Source organism: Sciurus vulgaris, assembly GCF_902686455.1.
Source record: "Sciurus vulgaris genome assembly, chromosome: 15".
In the NCBI taxonomy this organism is placed as follows: Eukaryota; Metazoa; Chordata; class Mammalia; order Rodentia; family Sciuridae; genus Sciurus; species Sciurus vulgaris.
Window position 1 is genome coordinate 70,498,616 of NC_136476.1, and position 19,898 is coordinate 70,518,513.

Genomic DNA, 19,898 nt, shown 5'->3' on the forward strand with positions numbered 1-19,898 from the left:
GGCACATGCAGAAAATCTGGACTGGGCTCTAGAATTCCCTGCTGGACTTGAGGGCAGATTGTGAATGCCAAGCAGAAAAGTTTGCCCTTTAGCCCAGGGAACAGGTCTTTAAAATTTTCAAATATTTTGGTGGCGTGGGGGATAAAGGGGTTCTTTCTGTGGCCAAATACATTTGGAGGACAGCGGGTTAAAGTCAAACAGGTTTCTCTGCGTTGGGAGTTTGCAGAGCCTTTAATGCGCTCATGTGCATGCATGCTGGAAACATCTGAGAGATGAGAATGTCATGTTTCTCAGGCTTCGTTGACTGAGGGACCCTTTTATTGAGGTTCATGCCATTGAACAAGTGTTCCTTGGAACGCACTTAGGGAATCAATGGAGTATGGGCAGAATAATGTGTGTGGCTCTGTGTTCCAGGAAGATCACTCTGGCAGCATTTTGCAGGGTAGATTGAAGACCAGGAAATCAGACAGGAGGTCCCTGCCACCCATAGGACCCTGCATGGCCTGGCAAATATTTTATATTTTTTCGGTCATGTGGTCTCTGACATTTTCTCAACCCTGCCTGTGTGAGAGCAGCCATGGATAATACATACATGTGTACACGAAGGGATGTGCTTTGTTGAATTTGAGACAGGATCTTGCAAGATCCGAGGCTGGCCTTGAACTTGCCATCATCCTGAGTAGCTGGGATTACAGGCACAAGCTGCCATGCCCAGCGGGAATGTTCTTTTCCACCATAGTTGGTGTCCTTTATCTTCCAGCCCTTGATTCAGTCCTCCCTTCAAGGAAGCTTTCCCCTTCTCCTTTTCAAAGTACTGGCCTCCCCAGCCTGTGGCCTTCACTATCTACGTACACTGTTTAATTATTTGTGTGTGTGCACCTGTTTCTTTCTCTCTTAGAGTGGCAGCTTTGCGGGGCAGGGACCACGTCTGTCTTGGGCACTGTCTTGGGCCCTCGAGGGTGTTCTGGATGTGGATGGATAGATGCACTGGACGAGGGGAGAGACGGGGATGGTGCAGGGGCAGGGGATGTGGGCTGGAAGGGAGGAGGCAGAGCCCTCCCAGGGCTCTGGAGGAGGCAGGGCCCAGGGGCGAGGTAGACCTGGGCCTCGAGTGTCTGTGGCAACCCAGGTGTCCCTCAGCTGCCCACCATCCTGTTTCCTGGAGCCCTGGTGGAGGATTCTATACAAGAACAGTGACTGAGGCTGTGGCCTCTGGGGCAGTACAGTCCTTCGACTGGTCGGTGATGGCTGGATCTAAAGTCGGGACTGGAAGGGGCCATGGAGTTGGTGTGCCCACCTTCCAGCCAGGGTCTGGCCCGCCACTGTGCCTTCCTGCCATGCTCGTTGTGCGCACGCCCCATGTGCTGTGCCTGGGCTGGGTCAGATGCTGATTTATTCACCCAGCAGACATGTGGAGTGTCTGGGTGGGGCACAGTGCTGGTCCACAGCAGCCGCCTGAGTGCCGCACCCCCTCCTCACTCTGATGGGGATGTCCTCCCCCTACGCACTGCTTTGAGGCTCTCACAGGGGCCCTGCCCGAGCAGGGGAGGCAGAGGACCACAGGCAAGTTTGCTAGTGGTGCTAGTGGCTGCAGGAGCTGCGGGTTGAGTGTTCCCAGCCCGATGCTGCGGTTGCTGGGGATGCCTGTGGAGGTCGATTAGAGGTGCCTGCTGGTCAGGGCAGGGCAAGGGTGGCATGTGCGCCCCCTCTTCTCTCTGCCTAGCCTGGGCTCTCCACCACCTGTTCTTAGTGACTGAAGGTTATGACCACGGTGCTCTAGTGCCCACCAGGAAGGCAGCACAGACCTGTGGGTCTCGTGTGACCTGACATGTCAGGCACAATTCCTTTGAGTAAGGAGTGTCATTTAGCCCAATTCCACCTCAGGCTCCAGCTAAGTGATTTGTGTGTTTTCATTTGTTAATTGTGTGTTATCGTCATAATAACCCTGCCAGGGAGGTGCTCATAGTATGCCCGCTTTACAGACGGGGAAGGTGAGGCACAGGGAGGCTGCTCCTTGAAGGAAGTGGCAGAGCCAGGCCCTTCCCAGTCTGGCTTCTCGGTGTGGCATGCACCTCCCTGCTCCGCCCTCCTACTTCTCCGTGTGCTCAGTTGACGTGAGTTACAGGAGCCCCTTAGGGACCCGGGTCTGCTAAGAAGGCCGGGCTCTGGGGGGGCTCCCAGGTGAGTTTCTTTTGATTCTGTGCTTAAAACCTGTAGCATTCTTTGAAAGGCCAACTCAGATGGCCAGATGCTGACTCCATGTCCTCAGGAGTGAATGACACGCTGAAGCATCAGGAGGATGATAGCAGTGACCCAAGCTGTGTCACTGGTGACTTTGACCCCAGCCAGGTGGCTTTAGGTGGGTAGATAATCTGTTGCACTTCAGAGCTCCTTTAGTCTCTGTTTCCGATAGAGAAACGGAGGTGCTATGGTTCCCCCGAATCAGAACGGGCGGGAATGACCTGGAAGGACCCCCGCCCTGGGCCGGGGCCTGGCTCCCGCCTGCCGTGGTGCACACTGTTACTACACCAGGCGCTGCTTTCATCCCGCGCCCGCCTCTGGCCTGGAACATGCAGTTTTGCTTTTTCTCCAGAGGGCCTCTGGCTAAACCCCAAAACTAACAGCACGGGCTGCTAAGGAATTAGTGTTAAATTGAGGGGGACAAGGAGAGGTGTGTTCCTGATCTGAAGAAACAACCGAATGTGGTCTGGTTTACTTCCCTGTAACCCAACCCGGGTGGATTTTACAAGACCAGTGATCCAGCACTTGGGGTTAATGGTGACCTGGTGTGCAGGTTACAGCTCGCGTCACCCGACGGCCGCCAAGCCTCACTTACTTCAGTGGTCCTGGGACCGTGGGGCCTTCGCAGGGGAAAATTCTAAAGGAATTGCAGTTTTTGACATCAAGTAAGTGCAGTTGCAGGCTTGCTGGAAGGAAGAATGATGCCTTTCTGTGGGCCGAAGGTCTCAGCGTGGAAGGACTGCAGGTTATCTAGTCCGACCCTCGGATTTTAGAGATCAGGAAAAAGGGCAGAGAGGTTAAGAGATCCCTTGCTTCCTTGAACATTCTAGTTGCCTAACAACTGAACAGGATTCCGTAGATGGGAGGTTGGAAAGCGAAGGTGGTAAAACCAAGTCTCGTGCTTTCGTTTCCCAAGTATTTATTGAGGGCCTACTAAGTGCTAGGATCTGCGTTAGGTCTGGGGATACAGCCGTGAACAAAACAGAATGCCCTGTCCTTGCAGAGCGGGGTTCTGGGGGAAAGGGACAGAGGTAACAAACACACGAACGATAGGCTTGTCAGCAGTAACGGGCGCAGCATGGGGAGGGTGCGGCCTCTTTAATGTAGGTCAGGAGAGGCATCCCTGGAAGACGAGGGGCCAGTCGAGCAGTCTTGGGAAGTACGTTTCAGGCAGAGGGAACAGGGTGCGGAGGGCCCCGGCCTGCAGTACGTTCGTTGCATCAGAGCAAGAGCGAGGCCACTGGAGACTGTTCGCAGTCCTGTGGTCATCACTGTGCTTGAGATCAGGAGCCACTGGACATGCTGAGCAGAGAGGTGCCACGATGTGACTTGGTTTCAAAAGGCCCATTTTGGCTGCCGAGAGGAGAATAAACAGCGGGGGGCAATCAGGACAGACGGCACCTTAGAAAGCGGCTTAGTGAGGAGTTTCTGAAAAGGCTGTTTTCAGGCCTGAGGACTCTGATCGAAGCCCACATCCAAAAATGCACAGCCTCCTACTTGGTCCTGGGCTGGCCCCAGGCTGCTTCCCTCCGTAGCCCCCACCCTCCCAGCCCTGCCCTCCCAGCCTGGGCTGGTGGGCACCTTCCTCACCTTCTCTAGCCCTGCTGGGGGCCAAGCAGCTTAGCCCAGAGATAAAGGGCTCAGTCTGCCTGGGTGCAGATCCTGTGCTGCCCGCAGCCTGGTGGCCCGACCTGGAGCGAGTTACGCGACCTCTCTGCCTGTGGGTTTCCTCACGCAGCAGCATCATTGGCACCACCTTCACAGTGCCGTCAGTGAGCAGCAAGTCCAGCGGAGTGCGCACCCTCAGCACAGCGCCTGGGCCACAGTAGGTGTCAAATACACGCTCCCGTCACCACCATGCAGGCTGGATTCCTAGGAGCGGGCAGCTGTGGGCAGCCATGGGTTTCTCAGTGAGCCTGGACACCAGGAGGAGGGTAGGGACGGAGCGTACGGGTTGCATTGCTACAGCAGCCAGGAGAGGTGCCAGGGCCCTGGCTATGTACTGCGTAAGATCCAGGGCCCTGGGCGTATGAAGCAGAGGTGACGTGATATGTGGGCATGACATTGTTGTGGGAGTGCCAGGCTCAGGTCACTGTGACTTATAGTTTAGGGTTTTTACAGGTCATATTTGCCCCCCTCAGCAGCCCCTCTGAGGTTGTACCTGATGTGGTTCTTTTTTAATTTTTCCCCCTTCCTACCATGGGTTGAACCCAGGGTGCTTAGCCACTGAGCCACATCCCCAGCCTGTCTTTATTTTTTATTTTGAGTTAGGGCCTCACTAAGTTGCTGAGGCTGGCCTTGAACTTAGGATCCTCCTGCCTTAGCCTCTGGAGTCGCTGGGGTTACAGGTGTGCACCACTGTGCCTATGCCTGACAGCTGGTGTTGTTCTTTTTCAGAGTAAGTTGAAGGTAGACTTCTCTGAGTTCACTCAAATAGTAAAATGTCTTTGGATCTAGCTGAGTCTCACCCTTGAAGCCAAGGTCTGTACCAGTGGACCATTTAATCATAACCACATGTGTGTGGTTGCATGATTATTCTTTAAATAAATCTTCTTACTTAGCATTTTGGTTTCCAACAATAAAATAAAAGTCATCCTGAGCAAATTAATTTCATTTACACAAAATTTCACAGTAACACTCAGCCCAGTGATAGTCAGTGGGCAGTGTGGTATTCACAGAATAAATTATTTGGAAACCAGGAACATTTCAGTCAGAAGGCATCCTCATCTTGACTCTCGGCTTATGCTCCTGTGCATGGATCTCAGATGCAATTTCCAGAAATGAATATTCTCCCCCTGCCAAACTCTGGGCACAGTTGGTCCACAAAACTCATAAACTGCAGGTTGATTCCGGGGGATCATACCCATATCCAAAAGGGCCAGATACTTTCTTGGTGGGCAGAGTTCATTCTCTGCTTAACAATTATCACTAAACCTAGATTCTGTGTAAGAGGGCAGATTCTGGAAAATTCACAGGCAGCTTTACATTTGTCCTCAGGAGACAGTCTTCAAAATGCAAACCACAATTCTCATACGCAAAAATCCTTGAGTCATTGCTTCTAAAGGGCACCTGAGCTTGGGGTGGCCCAGCAAAAGAGAATTGATCTGGGGGTCTCTTGGGAAACCACCCAGTCCCCACCCAGCACCTGCCTGCCATGGTGCTCCATGAGCGAATTCTTCTCCTGAACCTGGGGTTATCAGTTCAGAGTGCTCAGAGTGAGAGCAACCTTGCGTGGTCACTGAGGATGGGACCTGTCGCTTCTTGGGCCCGCCATGCCAAAGACCCTTGATCTAAGGAGGCCTCTCCTGGCCCTCCCTGGCTGGCTGGCTCACGACCCATGCAGAGTGTGGGTGAAGGAGGGTGGTGGCCACGGGCCCACCTTCCGCATCCTCCCCTCCGCTCCTCTCGCAGTGAGCCTGGCTGCAGTGTCTCTGGTCTTTCCTGTCCCTTGCTGCCACAGGGCTCGTTCTAGGGTCGGCGCCTTGACAGGGTTCCAGGACCCTGCTTCCCCTACTTTAGGTTTCAATTAGCCAGGGACTCTACTCTTAATATTTAAATCTCAATGTCATCTTTCCGAACTGCAATATTACCCAGTGTTGCGGCTGACTGACACCGTGCATTGAAGAAAATTAAGTGCCTAAGAATTATCTCCAACCAATGATGTATTTATGCATCGTAGGTTATTTTGAGTTTCGAGACTGGTTAGAGTTGTTTAATAGGTTAATAGTTTCAATCTATTAATCTCATCTTTTCTTCTTGACTATTTATTAAAAGACATCAGTGATCATGACACAAGTGATGCGCAGCTGGGGTCACGGAGGAGCAGGTGACGCATGCAGACCTGAGACTCAGGTGGAATGGCGGGTCCAGCCTGCTCATCCCACCTGCTGGTGGCCTGTGTCTTGCTGCAGGCTCCCTTTCCTGGCCTTCCCAGGAGAGTGGCGAAGCTGCCACCTTCTTTCCGTTATTATTTCTGTCCCTGTGACTAGAAACAGGAGGCTCTTTGTATCCAAAGGGCACGTCAGAGCCCAGCAGCCTCTTGAGAGTGCATCATGGCGAGTGAGCGGCGGACAGTGGCACAGGTTCTGTGTGGAGAGCCCCTCCTGCCTTCCTCCGTCCCTCTCAGTTCTGGGCCACTGTTTGAGGCGTCTCCAAGTGCCAGGTCTAGATGTGTGGAGCCAGGGAAGCCCGGGAAGGCGTGCTCCATCTCTGGGAGCGCCGGGCGTGCAGTCTCGTAGTTGCTTGTTCATTCAACAGATGTTTTTATTATTTTCTCAATTCTGTTGAGAAGAGGAAGCAAAAATTATCCACATGATTCAAAATCCTAGCTTTGGGGTCAAGGAAACCAGGTAGACTCGCTTCTGTCACTCGAAAGCCGAGAGGCCATGAGAAAGGCACTGTTTTTCCAATCCATGCCCTTCTGTGAAACAAGTCGCCTTCTGTACGAGCGTCGCAGAGCTTCAAGGTGGTGACTCCCTGGCCTAAGTGCTGCAGACACTTGGCACGTCCCAAGGGTTCTGTCAGCACCGCTTCAGTCAGCTCAGCTTTCCCTCAGTGGGACCAAAGTACCGACAGGAAAACTTGAAGGAGGAGAGGTGTATTTTGAGTTCACGGTTTCAGAGGTTCAGTCCATGGTCAGCCAACTCCACTGCCCTGCGCCCAAGGGGAGGTGGAAGGCGTGTCCGAGGAAAGCTGCTCACCTCATGGCAGCCAGGAGGCAGAAGAGAGAGAGCGAGAGCAGCCAGGGCCAAGCATGTGAACCCCAAGGGCACACCCTAGTGACCTGCTTCCTCCAGCCACTCCCATCTGCCTACCCTACCTCCCAGTCGTCCATTCGGACTGTTAATATATCGATGGGTTAATCCACTGCTGAGGTGACAACTCTCATAATCTAATTTCACCTCTGACCATTCCTGCGTTTTCTAACATGAGCTTTTGGGGGGACCACCACCTCCAAAGCATGACAGTCACTTTCCATGTTATTTGAGGGAGTGTGGGACAGTGGAGAAAGACATTTCTAGAAACACTGAGGGCCACGTGAACGAGGCATCACCCAGTTCTGAATATTCTAATCATTGCTGAGTATTTACCAAAGCAGGGAAGCCATTGACACGGGGTGACAGTGATGGATTGACTGCAGAAAGGGCCTGCTGGCATCGGGTGCTGCAGGTGCTGACGTGGACAGGCTCTTTCTGACCATCTACCATGTTCTGTAGGGGGACGAGACCAAGTCGCGGTCCTGCAGCTTGCACTATAGTGGGGTGAACAGGGGATGATGTGGGGTGCACACTGAGGAACCGGTAGCCCAGGAGCCCAGGAGGGAACTGACCAGCATTGCTCTGGCCTCTCTGTTGATCTTAGATTTTGGGACCATGGACAGGACAGGGGAGAGCCTGGTCATAAGGCGATTAGACCAGGCAGGAGGAAGGGAAGGTGACTGGGGCTGGAGTGGTAGCCGTGGGGCAGTGAGAGTGGTCAGGGTCTGGACGTATTTTGCAGGTGGAGTCGACAGGATGTGCAGGTGGGTTCATTAGTAGCCGGTGAGAGAGAGCAAAGAGTCAAGGACTGGCCCAGGGGATGGGATGCTGTTCAAAGTGAGATCGGCCACAGCTGTTGGGTTGTGGTGTCTGAGACGAGGATTGAGTGGGAGAACGCTGGGATGGGGGGCAGGACTGCCCTGCCTTGGCACAAGGGTGGGGGCATAGCAGATGTTCAGTTTGGGGCACCCACGAGGCCCCTGAGCGGAGGTGTCAGGCAGTGGTGGTGCGGGTCTGGAGTTCTGGGGGAGGGCTGGCTGGAGGTAGGATTTGGGATTCATCATCGTAAAGTTAATATTTAAAAGAATGAGCTTTCAGGAGATCACCGCAGGGGTGGCGTGGTGAAGGGATAAACAGGAGTTCTAGAACTGACCCTTGGGCCTGCCAACCCAGAGGCAGGAGGTGAAGAGGCCTTGGAGTGGCCCCAAGGTGGGAGGCCTGGCCTCATTTGATCCAGGGCCACGTGAAGAAAGAGCTGAGCAGAGCAGAGGGTGGGCTGAGTTCAGGGCTGCTGACCAGGCGAGCTGGGTGGAGGTGGGAAGGGACCATTGGGCTGACAGCATGGTGCCACAGGGGGCCTCAGCAGAGCAGCTCTGGGGTGTGGTGGAGGCAACAGTCTCATCAGACTAGGAGTTTTGCCCAGGAGAAGGCCTGCCGCCATCCGCAAGCAGGTGACAGTCATTGGCGCTCAGATCATCCGTGGAGGGGTGGCCGGGTGGAGTGTGGAGGGCTTGGTCTGAAGGCAGCCTCTGCAGCAGGGTAGTTAGGACCCTGGAGTGGAACCTGGACGTGGGGTGATTGATTCACGTCCTGGCATGCCTGCATCCTTGGAGAGAGTGTTCAGTTCTGCCCACGACATTCGCCCTCTCCTGCGCGGTGGCGTCCTCTAATCAAGTTCTGGTCTTGAGGCAGGTCAGCAGGGCCTTCCCTACACACTGAGAGGACTTCCCGCCTCTCTCGTCTCCGGTGCCAGAGTGAGTGGCACCCTTGGATGAGGTGCCCTGGTCCTCAGGCTGCGTCTGGAGGTGGCGGTGTCTGAAGAGGAACACGGCGCACACCTGTGGGTAAAGGGCTGGCCTCTACCAGGGCTTTAGACACCTCGGATTCCAGCCCACTCTCGTTTCAATGGAAAAACTGAGTCCCAGGAGCAGGTGACAGGGGTGCATGGCTGTTGTCCCTGCTACTTGGGTTTCTGACTCTGGAGGGTCCTTTGAGCCTAGGAGTTCATGACCAGTTTGAGCAACATAAAAAATTTAAAAATCAAAATCAAAATAAAACAAAATGCCCCCAAGTCCCAGAAAGGGCAGCCCAGGAAATTGGCAACAGAAATCAGAGTGACGTTCAGGTGACTGAGAATTTTCCATATTTACTGTGCTTTGGTAGAACAAGTGTCAGCATTTTGGAGTGGAGTGATGTAGAAATTGTGCCCAGAAACAATGCTGTCTGACTCCAGGGCACCTCGCATCACTTGGGCCTCTTTCTCCAACCTGCCCGGAGATAGCCTGACTTAGTGCCTCAGGTCCATGGTTGTTACGTTTTTGCATTGTCTGTCAGCACTGGGACAGGAGCCGGAATTGCCTCTTAGACTAAGCTCGGCCCTGTGTGGTGCATTCCCCTGTGAACGTTGAGTTGGAGACATGGGAGTGAACAAAACATCTTCTGTGCTTTGGTTTTTCCATCTGGCTGCAGGCTCTTGTGGGGCCAGGTGTGATGGGGGTGGGTATAAGCTCTTGAATTTTCAGGTAAGACACAGAGGAAGAGATTTGTTTTGAAAACCTCCCCTGGCAGTCTTCACGCACTTTGGACACTTCAAACTCAGTGGTGGGGATGCGTAAGAACAAACTAAAGGAAAACTCTGGTAGTGGAGGGCAGTTGTTTATGAGCTTTACTGCTCTCAAGCCATTTCTTCAAATTCAGTCCTGTGTAATGTATTAGTTTCCTGTGGCTGCTATAACAAATGACAGTAGTTCCCACTTACCCACAGTTTCACTTTTTGCAGTTTCAGAACCATGGTCCAAAAATATTAGATGGAAAATTCCAGAAATAAACAGTGTGTAAGTTTTAGATTACTTGCTCTTCTGAGTGACATGATGAAATCTCAACATAGTCCCGTTTCCTCCTTCTCCGGGCGGAATCATGCCTGTGTCCAGGGTATCCACCCTGTGCATGCTGCCTGCCCTACTGGTAACTTGGTACCTCTCTTGGTTATCAGGTCAACTCTGACTAGTATCACAGTGCTCTTTTTTTATTTAGTAAAGGCCAAGAGTAGTGATAAAGAGGCACCAGGGTATAAAACATGGAAGGATAGACTAACCCTGGTGCTGTGTGGCAAACACTGAAAAGTCAAGACGGCACAGAAAAAAACAGTGTGAGTGGGGCTAGTACAGTTACCATGGTTTCACATTTGCACTTGGGGGTCTGGGGCATGTCCCCCATAGGTTAAGGGGGCTACTGTACCACCATCTGGGTGACTTAAACCAACCTAAGTTTGTTCTTTCCCAGTTCTTGGGGCCAGAAGCCTGAGACCAAGGTGCCCGCAGAGGTGTGCTCCCTCTGGGCCTCTGCAGTCAGCCTTTCTCTGCTTCTGGTGGCTTCAGCATTCCTTGACTTGGGGCCACAGCACTCCAGTCTCTGTCACTGCAGTGACACGGCCTCCTCCCTTTCTGTCTCAGATCTTCCTGTCTTACAGTGACCCCTTGGTACATGTTGGGTCCACACCAGTTTCCAGGCTGAGCTCAGTGCCAACACCCTAAACTACTACATTGCAAAGGCCCTGCCCCAAGTAAGGTCTCATTCGCAGATTCTGGGATCAGATGTGGACAGATCTCTTTTTGGCAGGGGCGGGGGTCAACATTTACCCCACTACAGAGACGAAGAGGTCCAAATGTGCGTATGTCAGAACCGGAGGTGAAGCTGTGTGTATGGAAGGGGAGAGAGTGGGGTCCCTCTCTACCTGACCCCCTGCGTTAGTCAGCAGTGACAGAATTCCTGATGTAAACAACTTAGAGGAGAAAATTCATTTTGGCTCATGGTTCCAGTCCAAGGCCGACTGGCGGCATTGCTTCGGGCCTGAAATGAAGCAGCACATCATGACCCGAGGCCTGGCAGAGCAAAGCTGCTCACCTCGCGGCAGCTGGGGGGCCGAGAGACAGCCAGGAAGGGGCCGGAGAGGTGACCCACTTCCTGCAGCAAGGCCCCGCCTCCTCCGGTTTCCACCACCTCCCAGCAAAGCCTTCGGTGGGTTAATCCACTGATGAAGGCAAAGCCTTCAGAGTGGTCCAGCCCCCCCGGCCTCACCCCCGCACACTGTTATATTGGGGACTGACCCTTCCACATGTGAATCTTTGGGGGACATTCTAGGTCCAAACTCTAAAACCACCCTCCCTAATCCATCCTTGTGGGTGCCTCGAAGCCTTTGTGGTGGAACCCCAAGTCCTTCCAGGACCATACTTTGAGAACTATTGCCTGAGAGAAGGGCCAGGGCTCCCAGTCTCCTTGGACAGGGGCCCATTTGGTCTGGCGTCCCTCCCAGCAGACCAGCATAAGCAGTAACCAGTGACCACATATAGCAGGTACTTACTGAAAATATCCTTTTAGTGCCCGACTTTGGATTTTATGTTGAAGTGTGACTCGGGTTAAATATAAAATTCATAGCATATCTTGAGCAACTATTTTGTAGTTATCTATATATAAATCTATTTTACAGCGACACAAATAGAATAGATTATGGAGTGTCAGCATGTAGATAGATTCCGAGTGCTTTTTCACTAATATACCTAATGATTCGTGCTGAGAATATCCAAGGGCTCCACTGTACATTTAAATGGATATAATTAAAATAATGAGCTCTATTTTAAAAAATGATATATGAAAAAAAATTTTTAAGGAAGTTAGAAGGAGCTGCACCACTAATTCAAAGTGATATAAGTACTTCTGCAATTCCATTGTTATTAGGACACCTAATTAAATGCAGAGCATCTGAGAAAAGCATTGTTGGGCTTGTAAATCTGAAGTGCAAAAGTCGGGGAAAGAAAAGGAAGTTGCCGCGTCCTTGAAGCCATCAGGCCTTGGCGGGGGGTGGGGGGTCATGAGATGCTGTGCACCTGGGTGAAGGAGGGTGGTTCCTTTCCTCCGTGGGCTGGGTAAGGGGTCAGGCTGGTTGCACGGCTGCAGCTGCATCACCCAGCGTGGCCTGAGTGTTGGGGTGCGGGGTGTGGGTGAAGGAACCAAGGAGAGGCTGTCTTCCGGTGGGAGGAGCCATGCCCTGCTCCCTACCTGCTAGCTCCAGGTTACCTGGGGCTGATAGTTCTGCAGAAGAGACAGAGGATGGGGAATCTTGACTCAGTGCGCGGCTCTGCTCTGAGGTGTGTCTGGAAAGGGGCTCTCCCAAGGTGCATTTACCCAGGCCTGTTGCAAATGGATATCCTTCAACTCTGTAAACCCACCTGGAGGATCTGTTCCGTCCCAGGGGACCCTTGGGAGGCGCAGGAGGCTTGTCATGCCTTCTTATCAGGAGATGGGTATTCTTTTGGTCATTAACTGAGTGCAGTATTTATAGAGCACCTACTGTGTGCCTGCTGGATGCTAGGAATACTCAAGACTGACAAGACCTGCTCCTAGGTATGAACGACTTGGTGAGTCGTAAATGGATAAGATATTATCAGGTAGTGGTCAGGGCTGCATAGGAAGTAAGATGAGGTGATGAGCTAGAAGCTAGACAGGGAGGTCAGAAAGGTGACCAGTGCCCCGAGATGGATTCATTAGCACGCTGTGGGAGGCCAGCTGTGAGTCACCTGTGCGTGCGAGGTAGACATGACGATCAGGCAGGGAGTCTCACCCAGACTCCAGCAAACTCTGAAGCCTTCCCAGAGGCAAGGAGGACATCATAAATTAAGTCATTGACACATGGACAATGGCCACCTGAGTACATCCTCTCCATGCAGGCCCCTGGCTGAGCTCCTTACAGGTGTCATCTCCCGCCCCTGCAGCCAGCAAGAGTCATGGTCCCCTCTGACACACAGGCAAAGTGAGGGTCAGAGAGGAGCCTTTGCCCAAGGTCACAGGGCATGTGAGTAGGCAGATGGCCATACTCCTCCTGCCCCACCTTAGTGTCCCGGTACCACTGAGGCCCTCCAGAGCAGGACGGGACAGTGAGTCTGTCCAGATTCAGCACATTGGCAGTGAAGAAAATCGGGTGAAGAGTTTCAGAGGAGAAGGCCATTCTGTCACCTCCTATCCTGTCTCCACACCCAGTGAACCTCGGGACAGGCAGGCCTGGCCGACTGTTAGCACCGTGTAGTCTCAGCTAGTGGTGGGAACACCAAAAGTTTCTCTCATGTTGATAAACATGGTGCATTGCCAGCTCTTCCACAGCATGCCTGTCTCTGGTCTAGACAAGGTCCTCACTCCCTCACAGACCTCTGTCGCATTACCCAGCCGTGGTAGAGCTGGGGTTTGAATGTCTGTCAGTCAGACTCCACAGCCTATGCACTAAAGTCTGTGCCATGTAAGAGCCTGTCCTTGCACACTCTGCTCACTCTTCATATTAGTCTATTTTCTGTTGCTGTTACAAAATATTGAAGATTGGGTATAAAGAAAAGAAGTTTATAATCCTAGCAGCTCAGGAGGCTGGCAGAGGCAGGAGTGCAAGTTCAAAACCAGTCTTAGCAACTTAGTGAGACCCTGTCTCAAAATAAAAAAAAGTAAAAAGGGCCGGGGGTGGTGCTCAGTGGGTCAGTCAAATGTACCCCTGGGTTCAGTCCCTGGTACGAGGAAAAAAAGAAAAGAGGTTTATTTAGCTCACAGTTCTGAAGGTTCAGGGGTGTGGTGCTGCCCTGGATCCTGGTGAGACCTCATGGTAGATGGCATAACGGTGGTGGGAATGTGTTCAAGAGGGGGAGATCATGTGGTGAGACTGGAAGCTGGTGGGCTAGAGATCAGGCTCACGGAGGTATAGCAGCCCACTCTGGTGGGAGCTGACTCATGCTGTGACATGTGCCTGTCCCTGCTGAGGATGGCACCCTGAGACCCCAATCACCTCCACTGGTCTCTACCTCTCACGTTGGCGTCCTGGGGACCAAACCTCTAGCATGTGAACCTTTGGGGGACACACTTAAGCCTTCGCTCCTCTCTCCTGCCTCATAACTAAGGATGGGGGACACCGGGAAGCATCTGCCCTGGCAGCACTGCCACGGGTCCTCTGTGACATTGCCTTGTCTCTGCCTCACAGCACGTGATGAAGGTGCTGTGTATCCCCCTTGTGTGGATATGAAGGCTGAGACTTGGAGGGGGCGTCACTTATGCTGAACCCACGACTTGAGGGTAGTCGTGCCACCATTTAGTCCTGGGACGATTCACCTTCCCAGCCAGGTACTCTGTGACACACCTTAGTCCCCCAGGGCTGTCAGCCAGCCTCTGAGTGCCTCCAGAGGTGGGGCCTCTGACCCACTGCAGCAGCAGAACCTCTTCCTCCTCCAGAGCCACGGTCGTTCCTGGTGACTTCTCACCTGTGGGCCTCTTACCTGTGTGGCTGCCCGGAGCCTAGTGGCTGCTCAGCCTGCAAGGATGCAGCTCTAGCCTAGGGTGTCCCTGTGGAGGCGGCAGCAGCCAAGGAACTGCTGTCCCTCCTCTCGCCCAGATGCACTTGGTTTCGACTGTTCTGGATGCTGAGATTCAGAAGTGGGTGACCCTGGCTGCTGGTGGGGAGGCTTCCTTCTGAGGCTGAGCGCCAGGATGCCGTGACAGGTGCCAGGCCCACCTCTCACACCTCTGGCACGTTAGTCCACGGGTCAGGGCCTCGGTTTCCTGGCGTGTAGAGTGGAGGTGAGCCGGGCCCCCTGCTAGGCCTGTGGCTGGGCCTGGAAGGAGTTTGAAGACTCCCGGGAGCAGGGGAGCTTGCAGTGTTTCCTCAGGAAGTAAGGCAGTGGCTCCGGAGGGGTCGACCATCCCGATGTTCGCTTCCCCATGTGGAAGGAGCCAAAGCCCCACAGTGTCTGCTGGTGTGGTGTGCGGCACTGGGGGCAGCACCTCTGGGCCCACCGGGTGTCGATGGTCCTCATGGCCCGTCCTTCTCAGCCGCCAGAGGGTTGCTGGCCGGGCACATGCTGGCTGCTCTCCCTGTGCTTGAAAAAACCACGTGACAACTCCTTTGGCTCCATTTTGCAGATGGGGAAACTGAGGCAGGGAGAGGAGGTGGCTGGTGCAACTCTGGGGTGGAGAGATGGTGGTCAGCAGTGCCCGCCTGGGGCTGGTGCACCAGCCTCCCTCTCTGTCCTCTGTCAGCCTCCCTGCTGTCTGTTGGCGCTCGGGCTGTGGTAGCAGAACAGGACAGTCCTCTAGTCCTGGAGGCTAGAGGTCAAGATCAGGGTCCAGCTTGTTGGGTCTTCCTGGCTTGAGGGTGGCCACCTTCGCACTGTCCTTGCATGGAGAAGATGATGGTCTCCTGTGAAGCCCCTTACCTGTCATGAGGAGCCCACCCTCGGGGCCTCATTAAACCCAAACCCCAGCTGCCTCCCAGTGACCCCATTTCCAGATACGGTCATGTTAGGGATGAGGACACGTGAATGGGCTGGGGGGCACAGTGTGGTCCGCAGCACCTCCCAGGTGGCCTCTAGTTGGCCCTGGTTAGCTGCCCCCACCCACCCTCTTGGCTCAAAATTCCACCCTTTTTCCAACCTGGGAGACAGCAGGAGGGGCCAGCAGGCGTGACGAGACCCAGGCTCCTGACAGATGGGACGGACGGAGCCCCAAGGAGGGTCCTGCCCCTGGCCACAGCGTAAGCCCTTGCTGGTGCAGGACCAGAGCCCAGGCCCTGCCTCCCGCCCTGGCACTTCCATGGTGCTTCAGTGGTCTCCTCAGTGGGCCCTGCCTGCGTGTGCCTTGAAAGTCACAGTCCAGGTGCTGCCAGGGCACTGGAGGGGTCTGCATGGCTAGGGTGACCTGCCCAGGCTAGCAGGGTGACCTGCTTTCCAGTGTGTGCAAACCTCAGCTTCGCACCTAAGAAGGACATGGGGCCACAGGGTGACACGGAGAGTCACGTTGAAGGGAGACTGTCAGGGTCTGGTCTCATGCCTTGGCCTGCCACTGCATTTGTAGGTGGCCCAGGCCAGTCACGAGTCTGCTCCTGGCCCCCATGTCCTCCCGTGACAGAGCCTCAGTAGCACACACCCTGCCCTCCTCCACGCTGACCCCGCTGCCTGCATGTTCTCTGGTGTTGGAAGAGCCACCTCCATGCCTGAGGGCTGGCTCCCTGACAGCGCCACCGTGGGAGCCTTTTGGGACTGGAGTTTCCCAGTCAGTAAAACAGGAGCAGGGAAGAGCTTGGACGAGATCTGGAGGCGCCTGCCAAGGAAGGGAGGGAGCCGCTTGAGGCGCTTGGCGTGCGCCAGATCACTTACTCCTGAGCTGCTCAGCCGAGGTTTGAGGAGCGGGCACAGCCTGACCCCAGAGCCAGTCAGAAACGCAGAGTCTCAGGCCCAGCCTGACTGAGCCAGAACCTGCCTTTATCAAGGTCTCTTGCTGATGCATATGCACGTCGAGGTTTGAGAAAAACACTTCATCAGCCAGAGGCACCCTTTGAGGGCTCTGGTAATTCAGGTCGTGGGCAGTAGGAACGAGAGGCCAGGAGTCACCTGGGCACATCCGGACCTCTTTAGCCCTCTGCTTCCCTACACTGTAAAATGAGCAACGTTGGAGCCATATTGGCCCAGTAATCTTCGAACTGTGTTTCTTGGAGCCCCAGGGAGCCTTGGGGCAGCCCCAGGGGCTGTGTGGAAAGCTGAGTGGGCTGGGAGTCCTGCTGTTCACTACATTCACAGCCTTACGTGTCTCTGTGGGGTCTCGTGCTGGCGGATTCCCACGTGGGCCGGGGAGCAGGTATGGTGTCCACTCTGACCACGCTCTCTTCTTTCCTAGGGAGCGCTTGAAGCGCAGCCAGAAGAGCACCAAGGTGGAGGGCCCAGAGCCGGTGCCAGCTGAGGCCTCACTGAGTGCCGAACAGGGTACGATGACGGAGGTGAAGGTCAAGACAGAGCTGCCAGATGACTACATCCAGGAGGTGATCTGGCAGGGCGAGGCCAAGGAGGAGAAGAAGGCGGTCAGCAAGGACGGGACGGGCGACGTGCCTGCCGAGATCTGCGTGGTGATCGGCGGTGTCCGTAACCAGCAGACCCTTGGTGAGCACCCAGCCAAAAGGCTCAGGGCCAGGACCAGGTGGGAATGTGGGGTTAGTGTCCTGGGGAAAGGGCCTGGCCTCTGCCCGGTCCTGGGCTGAGAGCTCCTGCAGCATCCTGGGCAGGCCTGCCCTCCTGAGATGTGGATTTGTGTCCAGTCTGCAGGCTGTTCTCCTTCTGCCCCATGGGGCAAAACTCTGTCTGTCCATCAGGCCCTTGTTGAAGCCAAAGGCTCAGGACCTTCAGTGGGCCCAGTGAGTCCCTCGTGCCCCTGTGGTGCTGGCGTGGCCCTGATTACGTGCCTGTCTGCCTTTCTCCCTCGCTTGGTTTGGTCACAGTTCCTGGGGGCAGCTCCCAGCTCAGGTCCAGCTCTAGCAGATTCCTGGTCAGGATCAGACAGTGACGTCTGCCCCTTGCCCTGCCTGGAGGAGCCTTGTAGAAACCAGCTTTCTATCAACGATTTCTCTCCTTCCTCTCCCCAGGGATCCCCACGGGGCTCCCGCACCCCTGCCAGGCTCACAGACTCGGCTGCCCACAAGGCCCAACAAATATGCTTGTTTAGTGTAAGCAGAGCAGAGCCAGCAGGACAGGTGGTGGGGACTGTGTCCAGTTGGAGCCCCTCACCCCACGCACTCAGGGCGGCTGCTCCTCAGCCAGTCTTCTGGTGGGGACCCGGGCTCAGCGCTGCCAGATCTCGGCACAAACCACACTCCAGAAATGAACATCGTGATGTGAATTCTTTGGCTCTCAATATTGGCAACAAGCTGCACTTTTGAAATCTGCCCAACAGAACATGTTTGTGGAACTATCTTTCCAAGGGCCACGAGTTTGCAACCCCTGCTCCGTGAAGTGAAGCCCCTGGTCCTCAGCCTGAGAGGGTCGCCCTGCCTGGTCAGACCCTGGACGTCCGTTTCCATCCACGCCTCCCTCCACGTTTCCCATGCTTGGTGTGGCCTTGGGAGTGCTACCACCTCCTTTGTCACTGCCTGCCCTTGCTGGTCTGGGGCTGGCCCACCTTTTTCTCACTTGCAAGTGCCTCCGTCCGCCTGGTGTGCGTCCTGTGTGTGGCCCTCAGGGCCATGGGGGGAGGGTCTTCCCTGAGTCTGTCCCACCTGTTCGACTTGTTGCCTTTTCTCCCCAGCTACTGGGATCAGCCCCCCACTGTACCCCCCCCCCAACTGTTCCTCTGCCGTTTAGGCCAGGACAGCCCCGCCTGGGTCCTGGCAGCGCCCCTAACAGCTGTGCTTACGTGTCCCCTGCCCAGCATTGCCTGCTCCTCACGCTGGCTGCAGGGAGGCCCTGGCACAAGCAGAACCCTGGCCATGCCCTCTGTGCTGGGGAACCTTGGGACTGGCTCCCTTCCGTCTCGAGTCGCGGCTGTGGCGTCGGCCCTCCGTAGCCCCACTTCCTGCTCATCTTCGAGACCTCTCATTGCAGAGCCGTCTGCTCTTCTTTGCTCATGCTGTTCCGTCTCCCAGGAGTGCCTCTCCCCATTTCCCAGATCCAGCCCACACTGTGCCACCTGCTCTCGGAAGCCTTCCCTGGTCCCACAGGTCAGAGGGCTCTTTTTCCACCCTGCCCGTCACTAGGGCACTTCCCTCTGTCTCTTTAGAGACCTTCACTGTGTCTGTTTCTGCCAGGCGATTGGGAACCCCTAGAGTTTGGAGCCCCTGGATCTGCCTGGTCTCTGTCTCCTTGCTCGCCATTCCTGCCCACAGTACCTAGCAAGGTCCTGGCTTCTGGAAGTGATGTTCGCAGTGGTACTGTAACTGTCAGGATGGGGCTGGGCTATGCTGCAGTAATAAAAGATCCTAAGAGCAACAAGAGATCTTGGCAAAACTCCACAAAACTTCATAAAAGTTTATTTCTTACTTACACTGCATGTTCATATGGGCCACGGGACTCTGCCTTCCTCTGGACTCAGACAAAAATCAGTCCTTATGTGGAATTCTGCCAGCCAAACGGCAGAGGGGAAACAAGCTCTGGGTGGACTCACACTGGCAATCATGCACCGCAGCCAAAAGGAAGAGGTATTGAGTCTGCTCACAGCCATTGGCTCGAGCCAGTCACATGGCTCCACCCAACCTCCAGGAGGCGGGGAGCGGTCATCCTCCCACTGCCAGAATCCAATCGGGTGATCCGGAAATGTCTGGTACGGAGCTTGTACTTCAGGGGTTGGCCTGACCTGCTGCCATCGTGTTCGCTGCCCGGGGCCAAGGACTGAGCTCCCCGCTGGTGGTGAGAGGGCGTGCAAGCCCTTGCGCTCTTTGGCATGTGTCCTAAGACTCATTAGTAGCTGTTCGCATGCTTACCAGGAGATGCCCGGTGAAGGGCAGCAGAATCTGAGTCTTGGAATGGAGCCGGGGTCCAGATCCACCAGGGAAGCCTCGAGCAGCCCAGCCAGGGAAATGTCGGGAGTCTTCCTGGGCCAGCTGTCTGCACAGGGAGAGCGCTGGGTCCTCCAGCCTGTGCCAGCCACATTACTGGTTTCCATCCCAGCTCCTGCTCAGCAGTGTGGTCCTTGACCCTTTGTCTTACTGCTCTCATCTGTGGAATGGGGCCTCGTTCCTGTCCTAGCCACCTCCTGGGTGTGGGAATCCAAAGTAGCACTGGAAGGTGTCGCCTGAGAATGAGCTCCGCTGCTCCGACTGGGAGTGAATCCAGCCTCTGACGTAGGAGGTGTGGTACCTTGGGCAAGCTCCTTGCCCTCTCTGTGCCTCGGTGCCCACAGTTGCAAATTCCCAGGGTTACATGGGACGCGGTAGGATGCGTAGGCACAGCACTTCCACCGTGCTTCGTCAGCAGCCGTGGGTGCTGGTGTGCAGAGTGGGCCGTGCTCTTCGAGCTGCAGGAACAGTAGTGGATTTGGCTTTTCTCCCCCAGCCTAAAAGCTAAGCCAGTGTGACACAGGGTGGAGTGGGGAGGCAGCTGGTGCCAGGCGAGTCCCTGG

The 19,898-nt window shown here is 54.8% G+C and overlaps 1 protein-coding gene across 9 annotated transcripts in view; it reads left to right on the top strand.

The window, feature by feature from the left end:
- ZNF618 (zinc finger protein 618) overlaps positions 1-19,898 on the top strand; it is a 158,247-nt gene that overhangs the window by 84,056 nt on the left and 54,293 nt on the right. For 6 of the 9 annotated variants that reach the window (XM_079113632.1, XM_079113634.1, XM_079113639.1 and 3 more), the window contains exon 3: positions 16,692-16,951. In XM_079113632.1, the coding sequence (XP_078969758.1) occupies positions 16,692-16,951 (260 nt within the window). Of the gene's footprint in view, positions 1-16,691; positions 16,952-18,849; positions 19,466-19,898 lie in introns of those variants that run through there. The other 3 variants (XM_079113640.1, XM_079113633.1, XM_079113638.1) reach the window with 1 other exon arrangement.